The 18,309-nt window shown below is 38.8% G+C and overlaps 1 protein-coding gene across 1 annotated transcript in view; it reads left to right on the top strand.

Moving 5' to 3' along the window:
• The first annotated feature begins 4,399 nt into the window (after positions 1–4,399).
• Positions 4,400–18,309, top strand: part of sirt7 (sirtuin 7) — a 38,154-nt gene continuing 24,244 nt past the window's right edge. The window contains exons 1-3 of the mRNA XM_028819273.2: positions 4,400–4,546; positions 15,122–15,259; positions 17,721–17,825. Coding sequence (XP_028675106.2) covers positions 4,442–4,546; positions 15,122–15,259; positions 17,721–17,825 — 348 coding nt within the window. The 5' untranslated portion in view covers positions 4,400–4,441. The remainder of the gene's footprint in view (positions 4,547–15,121; positions 15,260–17,720; positions 17,826–18,309) is intronic.

Raw genomic sequence — 18,309 nt, forward strand, 5'->3', positions numbered from 1 at the left:
AATGAAGGTGTCTGTCTGTCTGTACCTGGCACAGGATCAAGTATTTGACACCCATTCAGTGGTTTTCATTGATATTAGTATCTGCCAATTTGAATTTCATATGCTGAGTAAGGTTTTTGTTTTTAGATTATTTTCTTAATTATTGTTACATTACAATATATAATACTTTTTGTTTTAAGGCCTCAAAGAAAATGGCAGATGCACAAAAAATACATGGAAGAGCAACTTCGCTCCCATCCTTATAGGGATCATGGATCAGTGCATGCAAAAAGAAGCGCAGATGATGTATCTGTTAAGGACATTTTTGAGAAAGGACTAAAACGCTGCAGACCTCTGACCATTTCTTTAAACAGAGCCACCAGCATATAATCTCTTTTGTGTATGTTAGTGGTTTGCAATAAAAGTTGATATATTTGTGGATTAGTAAGATGGGAAAGATATGTTAGATATTTACATGTGCTGCGTTCTGCATTAGAAAAAACAAAGATATACATCTGAAGAGAGATTAAAAATCATCTCAAAAGTTGACATGATACTGACATTTTTATTTTTATACTTTTATACTTGCTCAATCTTTCAGTGCAAAATTCAATGACTTTATTGGTGGTCATCTGTTTATGTGGTTTAACTTTGTGCCTCTCATAATAATAGTATAATATAAGTACTTTGTTTAGTTTTTTAAACATAAAAAACAAACTTCTGCATATTACTACAGTATAATGTGATTGAATACATGCGTCTTTTACTATGACAACTTGAATTCAGTTTTTTATCATTGGATTAATTTAAAGACAGCTGATTAACAATAGTTTTATAAAATTGATTCCATTTTATTTGCAATATAATGCTTGTGTCAAATTCTTTTTAAGATTCATTAACTGTATGAACTGAAAATGTCACTGCTTGTATGTCCAGTTCCAGTATAGGCTTCAGTAGGTCATTGTATTTAAACATTGCAAAAGATGCTGTTTTATTTGAAGTTCTGCATGTTTTTTTTTTTTACCAAAAGCAGTTATTATTTATTGCTTTGAACGATATTTAAGGATATCCTGTTTTTATGTGTGTTTTTTCCATATATTTTTACTGTTGATATTTTGCATTTCTTAATTAAAAGATTTTTGTATATTTATTCTGTGTTGGTTTTGATTTTTAGCCTGTTTGTTTGGCCTGTATCTTCCCTTCACAGTAATAATGTAAAGCAGTGGTCCTCAACCTGAAACAACAACCTGAACAAGAAAATGGTCAGGAGCGACAAGCAAAGGCCAAGAGAAGGGGAGAAAGACAAGAGTGAACCCCACTGTGCAGGAGATAGAGCAGCTAATGGAGCACAAGAATCCTGCCGTGCTTTCAAGGCAAAAACAGCATTCCTTATTAACACTTTTCTCTGTTTATAGAATTGGTTCAGAAATAAAAATACCCAATTCATGCTTGCTTTGAGAGTTACAGCTTTTCCATTGTAGTTGTTGTAAATTGTACTGTCGCACATTTGAACTACTGGTGCCGGGACCAGAAGCGACATCATCATTGGCTCCGAGACCTAGTGAGATTTCCCGTGGATGGTCTGCAGAAGATCGAGAGAGTTAGTGCAGCTCGCCACCCCCTGGTCTGGTGTGGTAGTACTCTTAAGGCCTTTCAGATGTCTCCCAATTGCATGTGTGTGACAACATTTAAATTGACTGTCCCTGGGTGGGCAATGTAAAATTTCTTTTTCAACATTTGAGATACAATCAATTACATTTCTTTTGTTTTCCCTTTTGGAGCACAGATGGGTGAAGTGACTCTCTCATATCCACATGGTGTCAGAAGTGGGATCTGACCTTACAAACTCAGGGCTTGAAGTCTAAAGTATTCACCACTATGCCACCCTACCTTCCTTTTCTTCCAGAATGAGTATGATTTAATTGGAGCACAGAAATATAAATTAATAATACTATTCAGAAGCAAGGACTACAGTATTGCAATCATAGAGTGCTGTAAGTGTTTTATTACCACAAACAACAATCTGTGTACTTCACCGTACAGTATATTACTGAGCATGCAAAGCAAATACAATAAAATTGCAAAAGAAAATGTCAGGACACTGCTTGGAGAGACTGAGCCCATTGTGTGACTTTGCTGAGATCTCTGCTGAAACTCTAGAGGAGACACTTATAGAATGCCGAGGTATTTTTTTCTCAATAGAAAAATCTGAGAAGCAGGAGACAAAAGAACATGTCTCCATTTTATTTCTTTCCAATCTCATTGTTGTGTAGAAGAAACCTAAGATATTAAGGAGATTTCCTTTTTGATTTTTCATTCCTTTGGGATTAGGCAGTGTAACATTTTTGGGTAAATTAAGTTGCTTTGTCAGTGAAGACCTCAGTCAGAATCAGCGCTCCACCTGCTCCACTTCTGCTACATGCATCTCCTTTAATCTCCGCCAGGCCTCATACATTCTAAACACATTTCTAAGCCAACTTAGGTACAGTATGTTATCCTATATGTTTAGTTTCCATTTTCTCCACTATTTAGTTATTTTAGTATTATTATTATTGCATATTTTGCTGATGTGTTCATTTAAGGCCACTTTCAAGATCAGGATACATTACAACCATTTACAGGGATTATTTACACTTGCAGCACATGCACATTAAGTGATTTGCTGAGTGGTACAAAGTGAGACAAAACAGCTGGCAGCATTATGGTTTAAAAATCCCATTCCTTAGCCACAGACTTATTTTTAAGTCCTCTTGATTCTAGTACTAGGGGGCTCTGTCCCCTGCTCGCTTTGCTTGCCAACCCCTGTGTGGGCACTAAGCGCTGGTCATTTCCCAGATCTGCTGCTTGTGATGAATCATGCTTTGCTTTTGGATAAATACGAATATCAACTCTATCTTTGATATCTCCGTCTTTCGAAACTATTATCGCTGACAATTCGTCACATGTTGGTTTATTATATATGCAAGCGTGATCTTTTGGATTCATATAGAAATCTTCTTTGTCCGTGTTTTTCAGATAAATTTTGTGTAAAGTGCGACACTTTTGGACGTATGTATTTGTATCCATTATTGGCTGTAGAATTTCTAATACATCCGATCATTTAACTCTTTCAATTCTATGTTGCATCGCTTCTCTGTGATCATAAATATTAACCTGACCGAATTGTGGTTTCTTTGAAATTAAACTTGTAGTAGCTTTAATTGTTGCGGGACCATAGATTCTCATGACGTATGGTACTGAATCGTGTAAATCTACGTTTTGAGCATTGAATGATGCGAACGTGAACAGATTATTGTAGATTTCGGATATTTTGTCCTTTATTTCCGTGCCTGCTTGGACCTGTAAGATTTTCAATTCCACTTGGTCCGGGCTGATTATAACTTTTCTCATTTTCTGAATTTGCACTTAGATTATTATTATTCTTTTTTGAATTCTTTTCTCTCCAACACTTTTGGGTCTCTCTTCGATGTGCTGCCCTTTCTTCTTCGCTTAGTCTTTGACATTTCATCTAGAACGTATAAAATTATTGTCCAGAAAAGGACTACATTGAAAGAAATGAATAGATTGTACTGTATATACATATTATAAATAATATATATAGACAGTGTGGTGTAGTGGTTAAGGCTTCGGACTGAAATCCTGCTACTGACATGGTGAGACCATGAGCAAGTCACTTCACCTGCCTGTGCTCCAATTGGAAAAGCCAAAAGAAATGGAACTAATTACATCATAAATGTAATAAATTGCCTTGGATAAAGGTGTCAGCTGAATAAGTAAATGTAAATATATTTGTACGTTTGCGTGAGAAATAGAGATACTTAGAGATGTGCTAGAACTAAGCAGTGTTTTCATCATTGTAGGTTACTGCCAGTAGCAGCAAGACAAAAAGCTGCCATGTTTGTGGATCTAACAAGGACAGGAAGACATAGAACTCATGCATAAAGTGCACAAAATACATTCAAAATGCACATGCAGTAAAACAAAGTCCTTCATGTGACTTGTAGATGCTAGGAATTTGTGTTCAAGTGGGCTTATTTTCTCATTTCAATACAGCCCTCTAAATAAACTTTGTCCTCTAAATTTGTTACGTTCAAAAGAAATAACATCAATAGCTCTGGAAACCTTGTCTCATTTATATTTGTTCAAGATTAATATAATATATTAATTATCAATTATTACTTACTGATTTCTGCCACAAATCTAAAAGCAATTCGGCTGATATAAGATCAACATCTGTTAAGTAGTTTAACATAAAAGGTTATGTTTCTTGATCGTTTTTAAAAGCCAATAATGTTGCAGGTCCATCAGGCTCGTGACCACCTGCTGACCACTCAAGGGTTAATCGACTACAGTCTGGCACACTTCCGGAGCGAAACAGCAGAGGGCGCTCTGATAATGCATTAGGGCTTATTTGATCCAGTGTTAAAGTCGTTTGTTTTGAATGTAAGAGGGAGCAGGAAGGATGGAGGAAGCCGGCCGGTTAGGCGTGTTGTCACGGGAGGAACGGAAAGCGCTAGAGAAAGCGAAGATCCTGAGGCAGGAGAAGGAGAGAGACACCTTCAGAAGGGTAGGCACTTCTTCGATTTGGACGTAATCCTCGCCTTCAGTCGCTGGCAAATGATTTGCATGACAGAAAAAAACAAAGAGTCGGGTCTGGGCTCAGTGGCAAAGCATTGAACTGGTATAGTTGAATGACTGAAAAAAAGCCTTACAGTATAGTGATACTTATAAACCTTTGTCGGAATAATTACCAACTAAGTAGCCGTTCCGGTGCAAATGTAAATGCCGAAAAGGCGAAGAGCACGAAGACAGATTTTTAGCACCCTATCCATAGATTCAGGCCTGCTCTCGCCAGTTCACAGGGCAACTTAGCCTGCCCAGATGGTACATGCCAGGTCTTCATCTACACTGGTAGAGAGCTGTGCGATGTGGCTGGTCAGTCGGTGAGCAGGGCGCCAGCAGTCAACCTTAAAAAATGGAAAGAAAGAGATTGTTACACAGTGACACGGTTTTACTTTAATGGATGGATGATCTCGGTTGCGATAGCTCGTTAGCGATTAGTATCTATTATAAATATATTTCCGATTAACTGTCTTAATGGTACAAGGGAAAGTCACAGTGATTAAGGGGCTGTGAGCTGTTGTGCCTTCTGTACCTGTCAGCTGTCATTTAGGAGGGTTTGCTGTGCGCTCTTGACAGTTTTTAATTGTGCTTACCCACTTAATCCGGGAATCAACCCTAGATAGGAGGCTAGTCCATTATTACACTGTACATACATCACGTACAGAGTCATTTAAAATGGAAGATAAAGTTGATGATAATAGCTTGTGCCACAATTAAATGCATGTCACGCCGTTAAAAGCATTTCAGTCGTATGGTTTTATGGATTGCTTTTCTCCACAGCATTCAATTTTCGTGCTGGTCAAAATGCAATCCACAAGCAGATTGCATTTCGGTTCAAGCCCTTATATCACGAGTCGTGACAATACGAACGTATTGCATTTCACTTCGGAGCTGTTCAGAGTTTACTTATTTCCATTCAAAATTTTGTATTAGTTATGCCAAATCTTAATTTAAAACTGATTCAAAAGATGGGGCAAGGGAGGCCAACGATTGGGGTAAGAGGCATTCTACTCACGAGTGTTTTCAGTTCACCCAAAACTAATGAGCAGACTGTGTTACTACATGCTCTGAAGTACTACTCGGACAATATTACACTGTAGAAAGTAGTAAATTCCAGTGATAAAGGCAAGAAAACATCAATTAACAAATGAAATGAGACAGAGCATTATTATCCTTAGAAGTATCAGCCTTTCATGTAAAGAAATTGCGAAAAAAAAAATCAAAGTGTCAGTGAGTACAGTGGTGTCCTACACAATCCAACGGCAATTGGAAACTGGAAGAAACTCTGATAGGAAAAAATCTGGCAGACCCAAAGTCACAACCCAATCAGAAGACACGTTTCTGAGGTTCACCAGCTTACATGATAGGCAGCTCACAGCACAGCAGCTTCAAGCTCAGTTTAACATTGGCCAAAAAATGTAACTGTCGGTGTCTACTGCGAAGAGGAGACTGTGTTCTGCAGGTTTGATAGGGCAGTAATAAAGTGGCAGCCATTCCTTAAAGGACAAAATAAAGCTTTGAAATTCCAGCTGTGGACTACTGCAGAGTGGAAGAACGTCCCTTTAATGTAAGGGTTAATATCACAATCAACAAGTCCCTCTAAGCAATCTGATTGGTTAGTTAAGTTTTGTTGGCTCAGTGGTAGAGATGATGACATGATAACCTTAGGGTGTGAAATTCAATCCCTGATTATGACTTTTTTTTTTTGTAAAAGAAAAAAAGGATTTAAAATTTTAACAACAACAAAGCAAATAATTTACCAAGTTATATTGGGTCGCTACTTTACTAATTACTAATGAGGTGCAACCTGAGTCACCTTTAAAGACAAGAAATATTCGAAAAGCTTACAGATTATGTTTTCACAGTGGATAAAGGGGATCTATCTACTATTGGTAGTCAAAAAGTGAACAGGAGGCGAGCATGGTGTCTTAATATGACAATATGAGTCTAAGGCCGAGTTTATAGTTCACACAACGCAACGTGTGCTCCAGCTACGCAAGCGTTGTACTGTTTATACTTGTGCACTTTCTTTACGTAAATCTGGAATATTCCACCAGGTGGCAGTGCGAGATATCATCACGGTGAGAAAATGTTCGGCTTCACTGTGTTGTGAATTGCCTAAAACTTCCATTAAATTCCAAGGACACCGTGCCGTAATATCATTGAAAAGGATGTTTAATGATTACAGCCATCAATCTGAGGATGCGCCCATTCCAGCAAGCTTCGTGCGCGAGACAGAAACAAAATCCCTGGATGGGGCATCAGCTCATTGCAAGCTGAACACAAGCATATACACACACTAGAGTCATTTTAGTGTCTCCAAATCCCCAAACCTTCATGTCTTTGGAAGGAAATTGGAGCACACTGTGGAAACCCACCAGGAAAACATGCAAACTCCAGGCAGGGAACACAAGGGACGTGACTCCCTGTGAGGCAGCAGCACTACCGCTCTGCCACCATGCCACCACAACATATGTAATTATTAACAGTATTCATTATTTAAATGAAGTTAATGATTTATCTGTAAAATGTAATATACATACTTTAATGCGTTTCATCATGAAAGTGATATCTAGTATAAATCTAAATGTGTAGAGAGCTGGAATATCATAAATTTAATGTGTTCTGTGTGGTGATCTATTGCTGCTTGCCACTGCTGTCAGTTCAGGTGGAAGCCCCAGAAGTGCATAGCGATTAACAACTGGGTCGGTTTTAAGATGACATTTATAACTTCTTCTTTTGGCTGCTCCCGTTAGGGTTTGCCACAGAGGATCATCTTCTTCCATATCTTTCTGTCCTCTGCATCTTGCACTGTTACACTCATCACCTGCATGTCTTCTCTCACCACATCCATAAACCTTCGCTTAGGCCTTCCTCTTTTTCTCTTCCCTGGCAGCTCCATCCTTAACATTCTCCCAATTTACTCAGCATCTCTCCTCTGCACATGTCCAAACCAACGCAATCTCTGACTTTGTTTCCCAACCATCCAACTTGAGCCGACCATCTAATGTACTCATTTCTAATCCTATCCATCTTCATCACACCATCCTTAACTCTGCTACCTCCAGTTCTGTCTCCTGCTTTCTGGTCAGTGCCACCGTCTCCAACCCATAAAATGAAATTACAGTGGTCTGCTTTAATAGTAAAATAAACTGCGAGGTTAAAGTGGACTTTTAGAGATTAGAGGTGCAAAAAAAAAAAAAAAGACCGCACAGAAGATGGTATTTGAGACTTTCAAAATGTGTTTCATTATGTTGGGGAATATGCAACTCTTGAATTTAAAAGCACCACTAATACATTTGTATGTCAGCATTTTGCTTCACCACATTGAACAGTTCATCAAACATTGAAGCACACACATCGATCCTGTAGGATCTGTAAAGCGGCTTTCTGTCACACGTAGATAGCAAACAGAGACTCTGACGTCACGGTCCAACTTGATCACACTGCGTTCCCTGACTTTTTGTTGGTACTGCAACTCGCTCACGCATCACGTTTATTTCTGAGGACGTGTCAATTGAACACTGGGAACGCGCAGCAGCCATGATACGTGCCCATATGCATTCTGAGCATGAAGTATAAACCAGTCCTAAGAAACAGTCTTTCTGGTAACTCAAATGAGAGAGGAAGTGCATAGGATGAGTTCTAAAGGTACAAGCAGGGCAAGAGATATCATCCATCCATCCATCCATTTTCCAACCCACTGAATCCGAACACAGGGTCACGGGGGTCTGCTGGAGCCAATCCCAGCCAACACGGGGCACAAGGCAGGAACCAATCCCGGGCAGGGTGCCAACCCACCGCAGGACACTCACAAACACACCCACACACCAAGCACACACTAGGGACAATCTAGAATCGCCAATCCACCTAACCAGCATGTCTTTGGACTGTGGGAGGAAACCCACGCAGACACGGGGAGAACATGCAAACTCCACGCAGGGAGGACCTGGGAAGCGAACCCAGGTCCCCAGGTCGCAAGAGATATCAACTATGTTTAAATTATTTCTATTACCTGCCCTTCAGGAAGCATAGCTGGTAATGTATAATACTGGGGTACAACTTTGTCGCAGCTCTAGTGTATTTCAGATGTTCTCAGCAATATTAAGTTTGTCTTCATTTATCTTCTATACTAATAAAAGGTAAAGCCCTCACTCACTGACTCACTCATCACTAATTCTCCAATTTCCCGTGTAGGTAGAAGGCTGAAATTTGGCAGGCTCATTCCTTACAGCTTACTTACAAAAGTTAAGCAGGTAGCAGGAAATTCTACGTGTAACGGTCATAACTGAATCCTACTTACGTACATATATACGTCCATAGCCCGCAGCTCGGTCACCATGTGAGGCGGGGTTGCGTCCTGCGTCCCCTGGCCTCCCACATAGTTGGCTGCCTGCCTATATTGCGTCCCCCATCCCCACGCCTCCCACGTAGTTGGCTGCCTGCCTATTTTACACGTTTGGAGAACCGCCAATGCCTCTTAAACATCTTAGATTCACAGGTGACGATTTGAGTAGTGGACACTTTGATGTTTATGAATGTTTCAGCTCTCAAAAGCTTGGATGCGAAGTTATCGATGAAACCGGTTGTATGCTTACAACGCTTGACAGATGCCGAATGTCACTTCAACACAACAAGTCCTGCAAATACTAACGTAATTGAAACAAACCATGAAACTCAAACCGATTATGACAGTAGCAATCCAAGCTGTGAGAAAACAGTACAAAGGAGGCATGTCAGACGTCATGGTACATTTTCTGATGCTGCTAGGCGGAAACAACTTCGTGACGCTGTCGCTAAATACTTGCAGGCAAATCCACAAGTTAATAGAGCTTCTGTTTCTAGGTACGATCCCAATAATAAAAAGCGGCTCATACGAAAACAACAGGTTTGGCTCAAAAAAGACGATTGTGAATTTGCGTACAGCCAACGAAACTTTGTAACGGCACGAGACTTCAGGTCACGTGTCTGCAAAAGAACCTAATTGAGGCAACTATTTTTACTGGCAGTGACTCAGGGGAGAGAGTTTTCATTCCTCGCATCCCCGTTATACCCTCTGATCTCCCATTTCAATTCAAACACCTCCAATTTCCAGTAAGGCTCTGCTTCGCAATGACAATTAAGTCTCAGGGACAAACCTTACAAAAGGTTGGCATTGATTTGAGGCAAGATTGCTTTTCACATGGCCAACTGTACGTTGCATGGTCAAGAGTAAGCTCGGCTCACAGCTTGGTCATATTACAACCGGAGGGCCGAACTGACAACGTGGTATACAAAGAGATCCTTAACAAATAATTATTTGTATACTTTCCCTCAGTTTAAAAATGTTTACTTTTCTTCTTAATAACAATTTTAAGGCAGTACTTTGCCAGTATTTTGCTAGTTAATTATAAAAGAAACTGAAAAGAAAGGTTATATTTTGTGTAGCATAACAAAGATGTGCAGTTATTAAGCTGATGGAACAGTAAAACAGTAAAATTATGCATATATTCCATTCACTCTTTTTGCATTATCTTGTGCAGTTGAATTTAAATGTTATGTGGTTATTAGTGAGTTAAATTTTAACTGAGTGTACGTGTGTGCATCAGTTTTGCTTATCTAGGGTTCATCCCATCTTATGCCCATTAATGCCAGGAGGGATTTTGATTCTAGATAGTAAATGACAAAAAAGGTCATCACATAAAACTAAAAACATTTTATAATTCATAATGATTAAAAAAGTAGTAAAAGCAAAAGAAATCTAGAAAACCAAGGTAATTCAGTCCGTCAAGCTCATTTGTATAGCCAATAGATAAACTGTCCCAGTATCTCATCCAGATATTTCTTAAAGGTTGTATAGCTCTGTGCTTCAAATAAATGACTCAGTAGTTTATTCCAAATTCCCACGAATCTTTACATATAAAGAAATGCTCCCTAACTTCTGTCTTAAATGTACTAAGTTCCTGTGGTGTCTTCGAGTCCACAATTTGTCATTTAGATGAAAGACCTCTGCTGGATTGATGCTTTTGAGGATTTTAAAGACCTGGATTAGGTTGGCACGCAGTCTTTACTGCTCAAGACAAAACAGGTTTAGTTCTTTCAGTCAGTTGGAGTACGGCGTGTGCTAAAGCCCTGGGATTCACTTGGTTGCTCTCCTCTGCGCAGTTTCAGGTACTGTTATATTTTTTTTTAAGTGAGCTGACCATAACGGCACACAGTAGCCCAGATGTGGTCTCACTAGTGGATTATATAGTTATATATACAGTATGTCCCTCGATTTATATTCAGCAATATTTCCTAACACTGTACTAGTTTTTTCTCTAATAACTCCTACACAGTACATGTATGATGTGGCACTCCTAAGGACTGCATACACTGTAAGGTTCAGATTTATATTCAATGCCCATGTTCATGTTCTATTCCCGTTTAGATTTATTGCATTATGGTGATTAACAGACATTGCCTTTCTTCTTTTGTTTATATGAGGTCTAGGTTACAACTGAATGATGGAGGAGCTTTCTTTGATCCAAGGTTCTGCATATTGTCTCATGGGAAATGATGCAGTCTGCGGCTGACTTACAGTCTCTAGGGACAAAGTTTAATAAAGAAACAGATCCTCAAGAGTGTAAGAGGCGCACTTCTGTCAGTCGGTGTTATGCATATTCATTATATAATATTCACCATTTAAATGCCTTCACTTTTGAGTCCTTGCGACTGTCCAAATCTTGAAGGTTGCAGCTTCATCGGGGACAAACTGGCAGACAGATGCTGAAACATCTTTTACTGTTTCCAGAAGACTCGTCATTGTCACGTGTGTTCAAATTAACCATATCTGAGAAAACTCTTACAAGCTCAGTTTTAGTACATTAAAGATGTGTAGTGGAAGGAGCCATATTATTGTGCAAAAGATTTTTTTTAAAAGATGCACTAAAGTTTTTTTTTTTTTGTACAGTTTGATTTCCCTTGAAGTATCATAACTCTTCTCTCTCTCTCTCTTAGTTTAGGTAACACTGGTCTGCAAAAACATTTTTTTTTCCACTCCCAACCAAAATTTGGTGTTTTCTTTATAGATTTGGTGGTGCTGAATCCAAATCCAGTTTTTGAGAGATGAAAGTTGTAAAAAAAATAATATAATACACTACCATGGCTATCCGTTTGTCTGTCCAGGATTTTAAATCACCTGTTTGGATTTTAAATCAAACCGTTTGACCTATTGACCTGAAATGTGGTATACTGTCCACTTTCGGGGTGAAGATTGGCCTCCAAAGTTATTCCCTCTTTTTATTTTTATTTTATTTTATTGTAGAATCAACTGTTGGCGGTAGGACGGCCGTGTGGCACATGTGTACAGGCGCCGTTCTTCTCCCTCCAACCTTTGCCGTCACTTCCTCTACCTCTTCATATCTTAAAGCAGGGGTCCTTAATCACAGTCCTGGAGGGCCGCAGTGGCTACAGGTTTTTGTTCTAACCTGGTTGCTTAATTAGAAAGCAATTCTTGCTAATAATTTAATTTCATGGCTTGTTAGTGCTTTAACTCTGCGATGTCAGGTCATTCTCATATCCTAGATTTTATTCTCCTTTCTAAGGATATCATACAAATGATTTGAAGGCTAAAATGGAGGAGTAATCCTCAGTCCTTCACTTTTGTCTCTTTACTTTCCTTCCAAGTATTTAATTAAACCCAATAGTGGATGATAAATACACACAGATATAAATGGTAACAATCTAAATGGAGCAGTGCTGGACTCTTTTGTCATTTGTATGTTATTGCTAATTAGGAGCAATTAAAAACCAAGAATACAAGACTAAAATAAGCAATAAGGGTTCAAAATCTTAACGAGCAAAACAACTGAAGTGAAGCAGAAGTGTTACTTGAGCAATAAGTGCTTCTTATTAAGCAACAGCCACTGCGGCCCTCCAGGACCGTGATTGAGGACCCCTGTCTGAAATCATTTTTGAGGCAGATTGAAGACTTAAGTGCCAGCTTAAGTGAAACATTAAGGAAATGTACTAAGTAATTGCAACACAAACACTGACTTAGTTTTAATTAACGCAAAAAGATGCTGACGAAAGAAGAGAAGAAGCGGGCCACTAGGATGGAGAAAAGAAGAGCTGCTCAGGAAGCAGCAAGCGCATCAACCTCTGAGCAAACGAATGCTGAACGTACAGAGAAAGAGTCTGAAAACTATGAATGCTCAAGTCAAGTGTATTCACTGCACATTATCGTGCAGTGCGCCGTTACTGGTATTTAATATTAAATATTTAGTCCTGGAAAAATGATGAGTTACACACATAACTGTTTTATATATAATTGTTACTTACAAAAATAATTACATGGTAAGTTTTTTCTTATGTAATCCACGCGTTTCAAGGTGGAATGGTCAGTGGAAGACTGCTAACGTAGACTCACTTTTGTCTGCTCCACTCCAAAATTTTTAAAACCAGTAACCTTTGTTATCTCAGTAAAGTAAAGATGTGTTGACCTTTACCTTTTTTCATACCTGCTACCTGGTCAAGACAATGGATGGATCAACCTGACCTTGCATATTTCTCTAAAAATCATTTCAACAATAATTTTCTCTCTTCTAGACAGTATAAAGGCGGAGTGGTGGCTCTGAGGCTAAGGATCTGCGCTGGTATCCCGAAGGTTGCCGGTTCGAATCCCCGTCACTGCCAAAAGAGATCCTACTCTGCCGGGCCCTTGAGCAAGGCCCTTAACCTGTAATTGCTCCAGGGGCGCTGTACAATGGCTGACCCTGCGCTCTGACCCCAAGGGGTATGCGAAAAAAAACTAACAAACACTGTTGTAAGTCGCTCTGGATAAGAGCGTCTGCTAAATAATGTAAATGTAAATGTATATAAAGACGTGTTTATATCCTTCAAATATAAACTATAAAAGTATACTGAAGGAATTGAGAGACAAAATTACTGATTAAGACAAAATGTGTAGCAAATGATTTTGGTTGCTTCCACTTCAGACTGCCATTTTTCAGCTCAAAATATACTGAGCATGAAAAATACTTAAGTTAGAAAAAAAAATCCAGTATGTTGCAGTTTGTGGTAGAGAATTTCCAGTTTCAAAATTGGATTCAGCACACCTTATTCCATAAAGTACACATTTTTTTATGTGGGAGAATTGTGGCGCAGACCAGTATAATTTATTGATTTTTTTTTTTTTAATTCACAGCCTGGTCAAAGTTGCTCAAAACTTTCTTATAATTAGTGTTGTGCACTGAAGTACAGTATGCATATGTCCACATTCTTTTCTGGGTTCCTGACATTTGGCAGCTCACTTATTTCTAAGTCGCCTGGCACAAAGCAGCTGGATTCTGCAGTTGCACATGATGGTCAAAATATCAAATATACATCAAATTCTCAAAATTTGCTCCTGTGTAGGCTCTTTGTGTATGGTCTCTTCTGAATATTAAGTGGAATTAGACAATTTATTTATCTGTGGGCTGAAACAAAACTGAATTAAACTATATTCTTTTGAAAATTTTTACAAAAAAAGTATTTTTTTATTAAATCGGTTAACCTTTATTTCATACTGCACCTTCTTTCAGTCACGGGGCATGATAGAGAGCTAAAACAATCAACTGAATATGCGTGAAGGGTTGTAGGGAAGTGTGAAACATTGAAATAGCTAAAGGAATGACATTTGGTAAACTGAAATGCTGTTCAGTGTCTTTTACTAAACATCTTATAATAAGAAGTTAATGCAAAAGAAACTGGGAAAACTACTTCACGGTAAAGCCGATGTCACATGCAATTTCTTGTCATGGAGTAAGACAGATTTGCCAACTGATCTTATTGCTGGAACATGCTGGTTTAAATGCCATGTCACATTTAGCAATCATGTGCCGACCTTCAGTTGCTGTCACGCTTGCCCCTTTTTTTGACAGTCAGTAGTGCTATAGTGTACTGCTTGACGGAGCCAGTGCTGTATGAAGAGTTAAGAGCTATGGCAAGTTCAGATGCAGTCTCTTTCGACCAACCCCCAGAAACCAATTTTGTTGTGGTGCATAAAGCATGAGATGATATACAGATGTGATTCTCTTCTGTTTGTGAGGTCCAAAGCCCCCCTCTTCTGTATTCCTTCCCACTGCAATGCATGAATTGTACTTCTGGGTGAGCATTTATTGGTTGTCAGTTCTTGTGTACACACAGCCCACCCCTATGAATAAAGGGAAAATCAAACCTATTTGATTTTATCGGTCGAGTTGCAGCCTAGTAGAAGTGAGTTGTGGGGCATGTCACATTACACGACCAGCTTTACACTGATTACACAACTCATTAAACGGCCCATTTCTACTAATTCTTTAAATGAAGGTTATGACTGAAAATTGCTGGTAAGTCATGTAATCTGACAAAGCCTTAAGCTTTGGGCTTTAATTAGCTAGGTAGTTTAAGAGGCTATGGCTATGCATTAATGTTAAACAGTCCAGGCTTCCTGTCTTAATTTAAGGAAATAAAAAAAAATAAATGAAAGGAGGTAGAAGAGAATGACTTGTGTGCCCAGCAACCTTTTTGTTTTCTGTAGGTGTCAAAAATATTGAGAAAGTCTGAAGCTGATCGGACCAAAGATGAACAGGAAATGCTACAGCAGTGTGAAGATACTGTACAAGAGATGAAACTGCGGAAAAGTAAACGTGACGTTCTCAAAAGAAAACAGGAAGAGGTAAGGATTTGGAATGGAGGCTTTCATTTGTGGAACTGGTGACAGTTTGTTGCAGTCTGAACTGTAGCCGAAATGTTAGATCCTTTATAGTTATAAGGCTGTTGCCCTTTTTAGCTTAGTCTGGTCGTGGTGCTATTTTGTGTTACTTTTAACATGTGTAGAAAACCAGCTCTGCTGAGAATATTTGATTCAAGCTGTTAAAATTAATGATAACCTTATATGTTATTGTGGACCGAGAAATATTCACTTGAGTGGACATATTATAAATGCATTTGGTAGCCTGTTGCCCAACTTTGAAAACCTGGTAATCCAGTTATGCTTTCTGGTAGTCTAGCTTGGATGGAGGGTTACCTGCAACTTTATACAGCAGCATTTATTTGTAAAGTTTTATTTTACACAAGTGCATAGCACTGTTCTACCATAATATAAAATTGGCATCTTCATTGTGCTTTGATTACTTTTTACATGATATTCAGCCCTTCAGTCCTCATTGTGGCCAGCACGTTACCAGCCTCTCCTAAATTCACCATTTAGGGTACATGGCACCACACCAACTTTGCCAAGTAGTTAGAAAAATAATTCCATGCACAGCATGCAGCGTAAACACAGCATGTTGTACTGTGCCTGGCATCATTTTTACTGTGCTGCCCTTGCAACAGTGCAGATGCGTCAAGTTTGAACCAGGTTTTAGAAAATGGTTACAGCAATCTGGCACCCGATAAACAGATACCTTTTAAAAGCAACACCAAAATTACACCCATACGTGAAAAACTGAGTCTCTTGTTTTTATCAAATTGTTTTTAGGAATTAGGAAGATATTTCATGGACCAATGATCCAAAAGTTCTTGTCAGCCGGTTACCCAGAATTAAAAGCTGGTTGTCCTGCGCATCTGGACTGCTGATTTGTCCATCCCAATACAGATTTTTATTTCAATTTCATAATCTTTTGAATGCTTTTTATCTGTAACGGAACTGTAAAAGAAAAAAGGCAAATTACTTTTGTTTTGTTGTGTTGTTTACAGTAATAGCCTCCAATTTAAGGATGTGCTGCAACAAAAAAAAACCACAGCACTTTGGCCCCTCTGGACCAAAACTGTTAACATATTCAGTAGAAAAGCAATAATAATAATCCATGTGCTCTATGGTCATGAGTACCACAGCATTCCAGACTGTGTCATGCAGTCATCGCGCTCTATGCATCTGTTTCTGCAGCACACTGTAACTGGACAAAGGCTTTTCTCATGAGCTAAAAGGAATTACTGTGGGGAAAAAAAATAAAAAGCAGATATCAAACACGTACTTACCATTTTTTTCTTTTCATTAACCCTGTCATATGTCTAAACCATTACAGGTTACCTAAGTTTGTATATGTTTGATTTTCATCTTTTAAAGATTATTTTTTATGAGTACCAGTCTCAGCCACCCAATGATTAATTAATACCTTTGGAGTTAGATTTACCATCCTGGACTGGACAGAGTACAGTAATCCCTCCTCCATCGCGGGGGTTGCGTTCCAGAGCCACCCGCTAAATAAGAAAATCCGCGAAGTAGAAACCATATGTTTATATGGTTATTTTTATATTGTCATGCTTGGGTCACAGATTTGCGCAGAAACACAGGAGGTTGTAGAGAGACAGGAACGTTATTCAAACACTGCAAACAAACATTTGTCTCTTTTTCAAAAGTTTAAACTGTGCTCCATGACAAGACAGAGATGACAGTTCTGTCTCACAATTAAAAGAATGCAAACATATCTTCCTCTTCAAAGGAGTGCGTGTCAGGAGCAGATCATGTCACAGAGATAGAGAAAAGCAAACAAATCAAAAGGGCTGTTTGGCTTTTAAGTATGCGAAGCACCGCGGCACAAAGCTGTTGAAGGCGGCAGCTCACACCCCCCTCCTTCAGGAGCAGGGAGAGAGATAGATAAAAACCAACAACCAAAAATCAATACGTGCCCTTCGAGCTTTTAAGTATGCGAAGCACCGTGCAGCATGTCGTTTCAGGAAGCAGCTGCACAAAAGATAGCAACGTGAAGATAATCTTTCAGCATTTTTAGACAAGCGTCCGTATCGTCTAGGTGTGTGAACAGCCCCCCTGCTCAATCCCCCTACGTCAGGATCAGAGAAAGTCAGCGCAAGAGAGAGAGAGAGAGAAGTAAGCTGGGTAGCTTCTCAGCCATCTGCCAATAGCGTCCCTTGTATGAAATCAACTGGGCAAACCAACTGAGGAAGCATGTACCAGAAATTAAAAGACCCATTGTCCGCAGAAATCCGCGAACCAGCAAAAAATCCGCGATATATATTTAAATATGCTTACATATAAAATCCGCGATGGAGTGAAGCCGCGAAAGGCGAAGCGCGATATAGCGAGGGATTACTATATCATACTGTAAAAGAGCCTTTATAATGCAGAGCAATCATATGTTACAATTGTAATATACTTTTTTTTTTTTTTAATTTAGGTGTTAGATGATCCAGATGAATTAAAAAGGAAAGTGAAATTGTTGAGTGCTGCAGTCCGGGAGGCCAAGCATATGGTGATATATACTGGTGCAGGCATCAGTACGGTAGGCTATAATATTCATTGGTTCTGTTACTTTGTAATCCATAGAAAATATTATGCAGAGACTTGATTTACAACAGCTTTTGTAGCCATAAGATGGGGAGGGGCTTAATATTATGAAAGTACATCTATTTGTACAAGTAGACAATGTGACAAAAGGTGAAGGTTTTAATGCTGGCTTTAGTAAATGTTTTGTCAAAATGTCAATTTCCATTTTTAATCAGTGGTACAGCAGAAGCTGTAGGTTATAATTTCTGTCACTAGGAGGAGTAAACCTCCACATTTTTACTAGTAAATTATTTCCTGCATTCTCTTTTCTTCAGGGAATTGTTACTTTTTTACAGTGACAATTACTTGCAAAATATCGATTGAACAGTCTTTGATTACAGTATAAAATCAGTAACATGATTGTTTTATCATGTACTACTTGCATAGTAAATGATACATTTTTTTAAGAGTTTTTGTTAATTCATGCTTGTTACACATTA

The sequence above is a fragment of the Erpetoichthys calabaricus genome, chromosome 14, assembly GCF_900747795.2.
Source record: "Erpetoichthys calabaricus chromosome 14, fErpCal1.3, whole genome shotgun sequence".
Classification (NCBI taxonomy): Eukaryota; Metazoa; Chordata; class Cladistia; order Polypteriformes; family Polypteridae; genus Erpetoichthys; species Erpetoichthys calabaricus.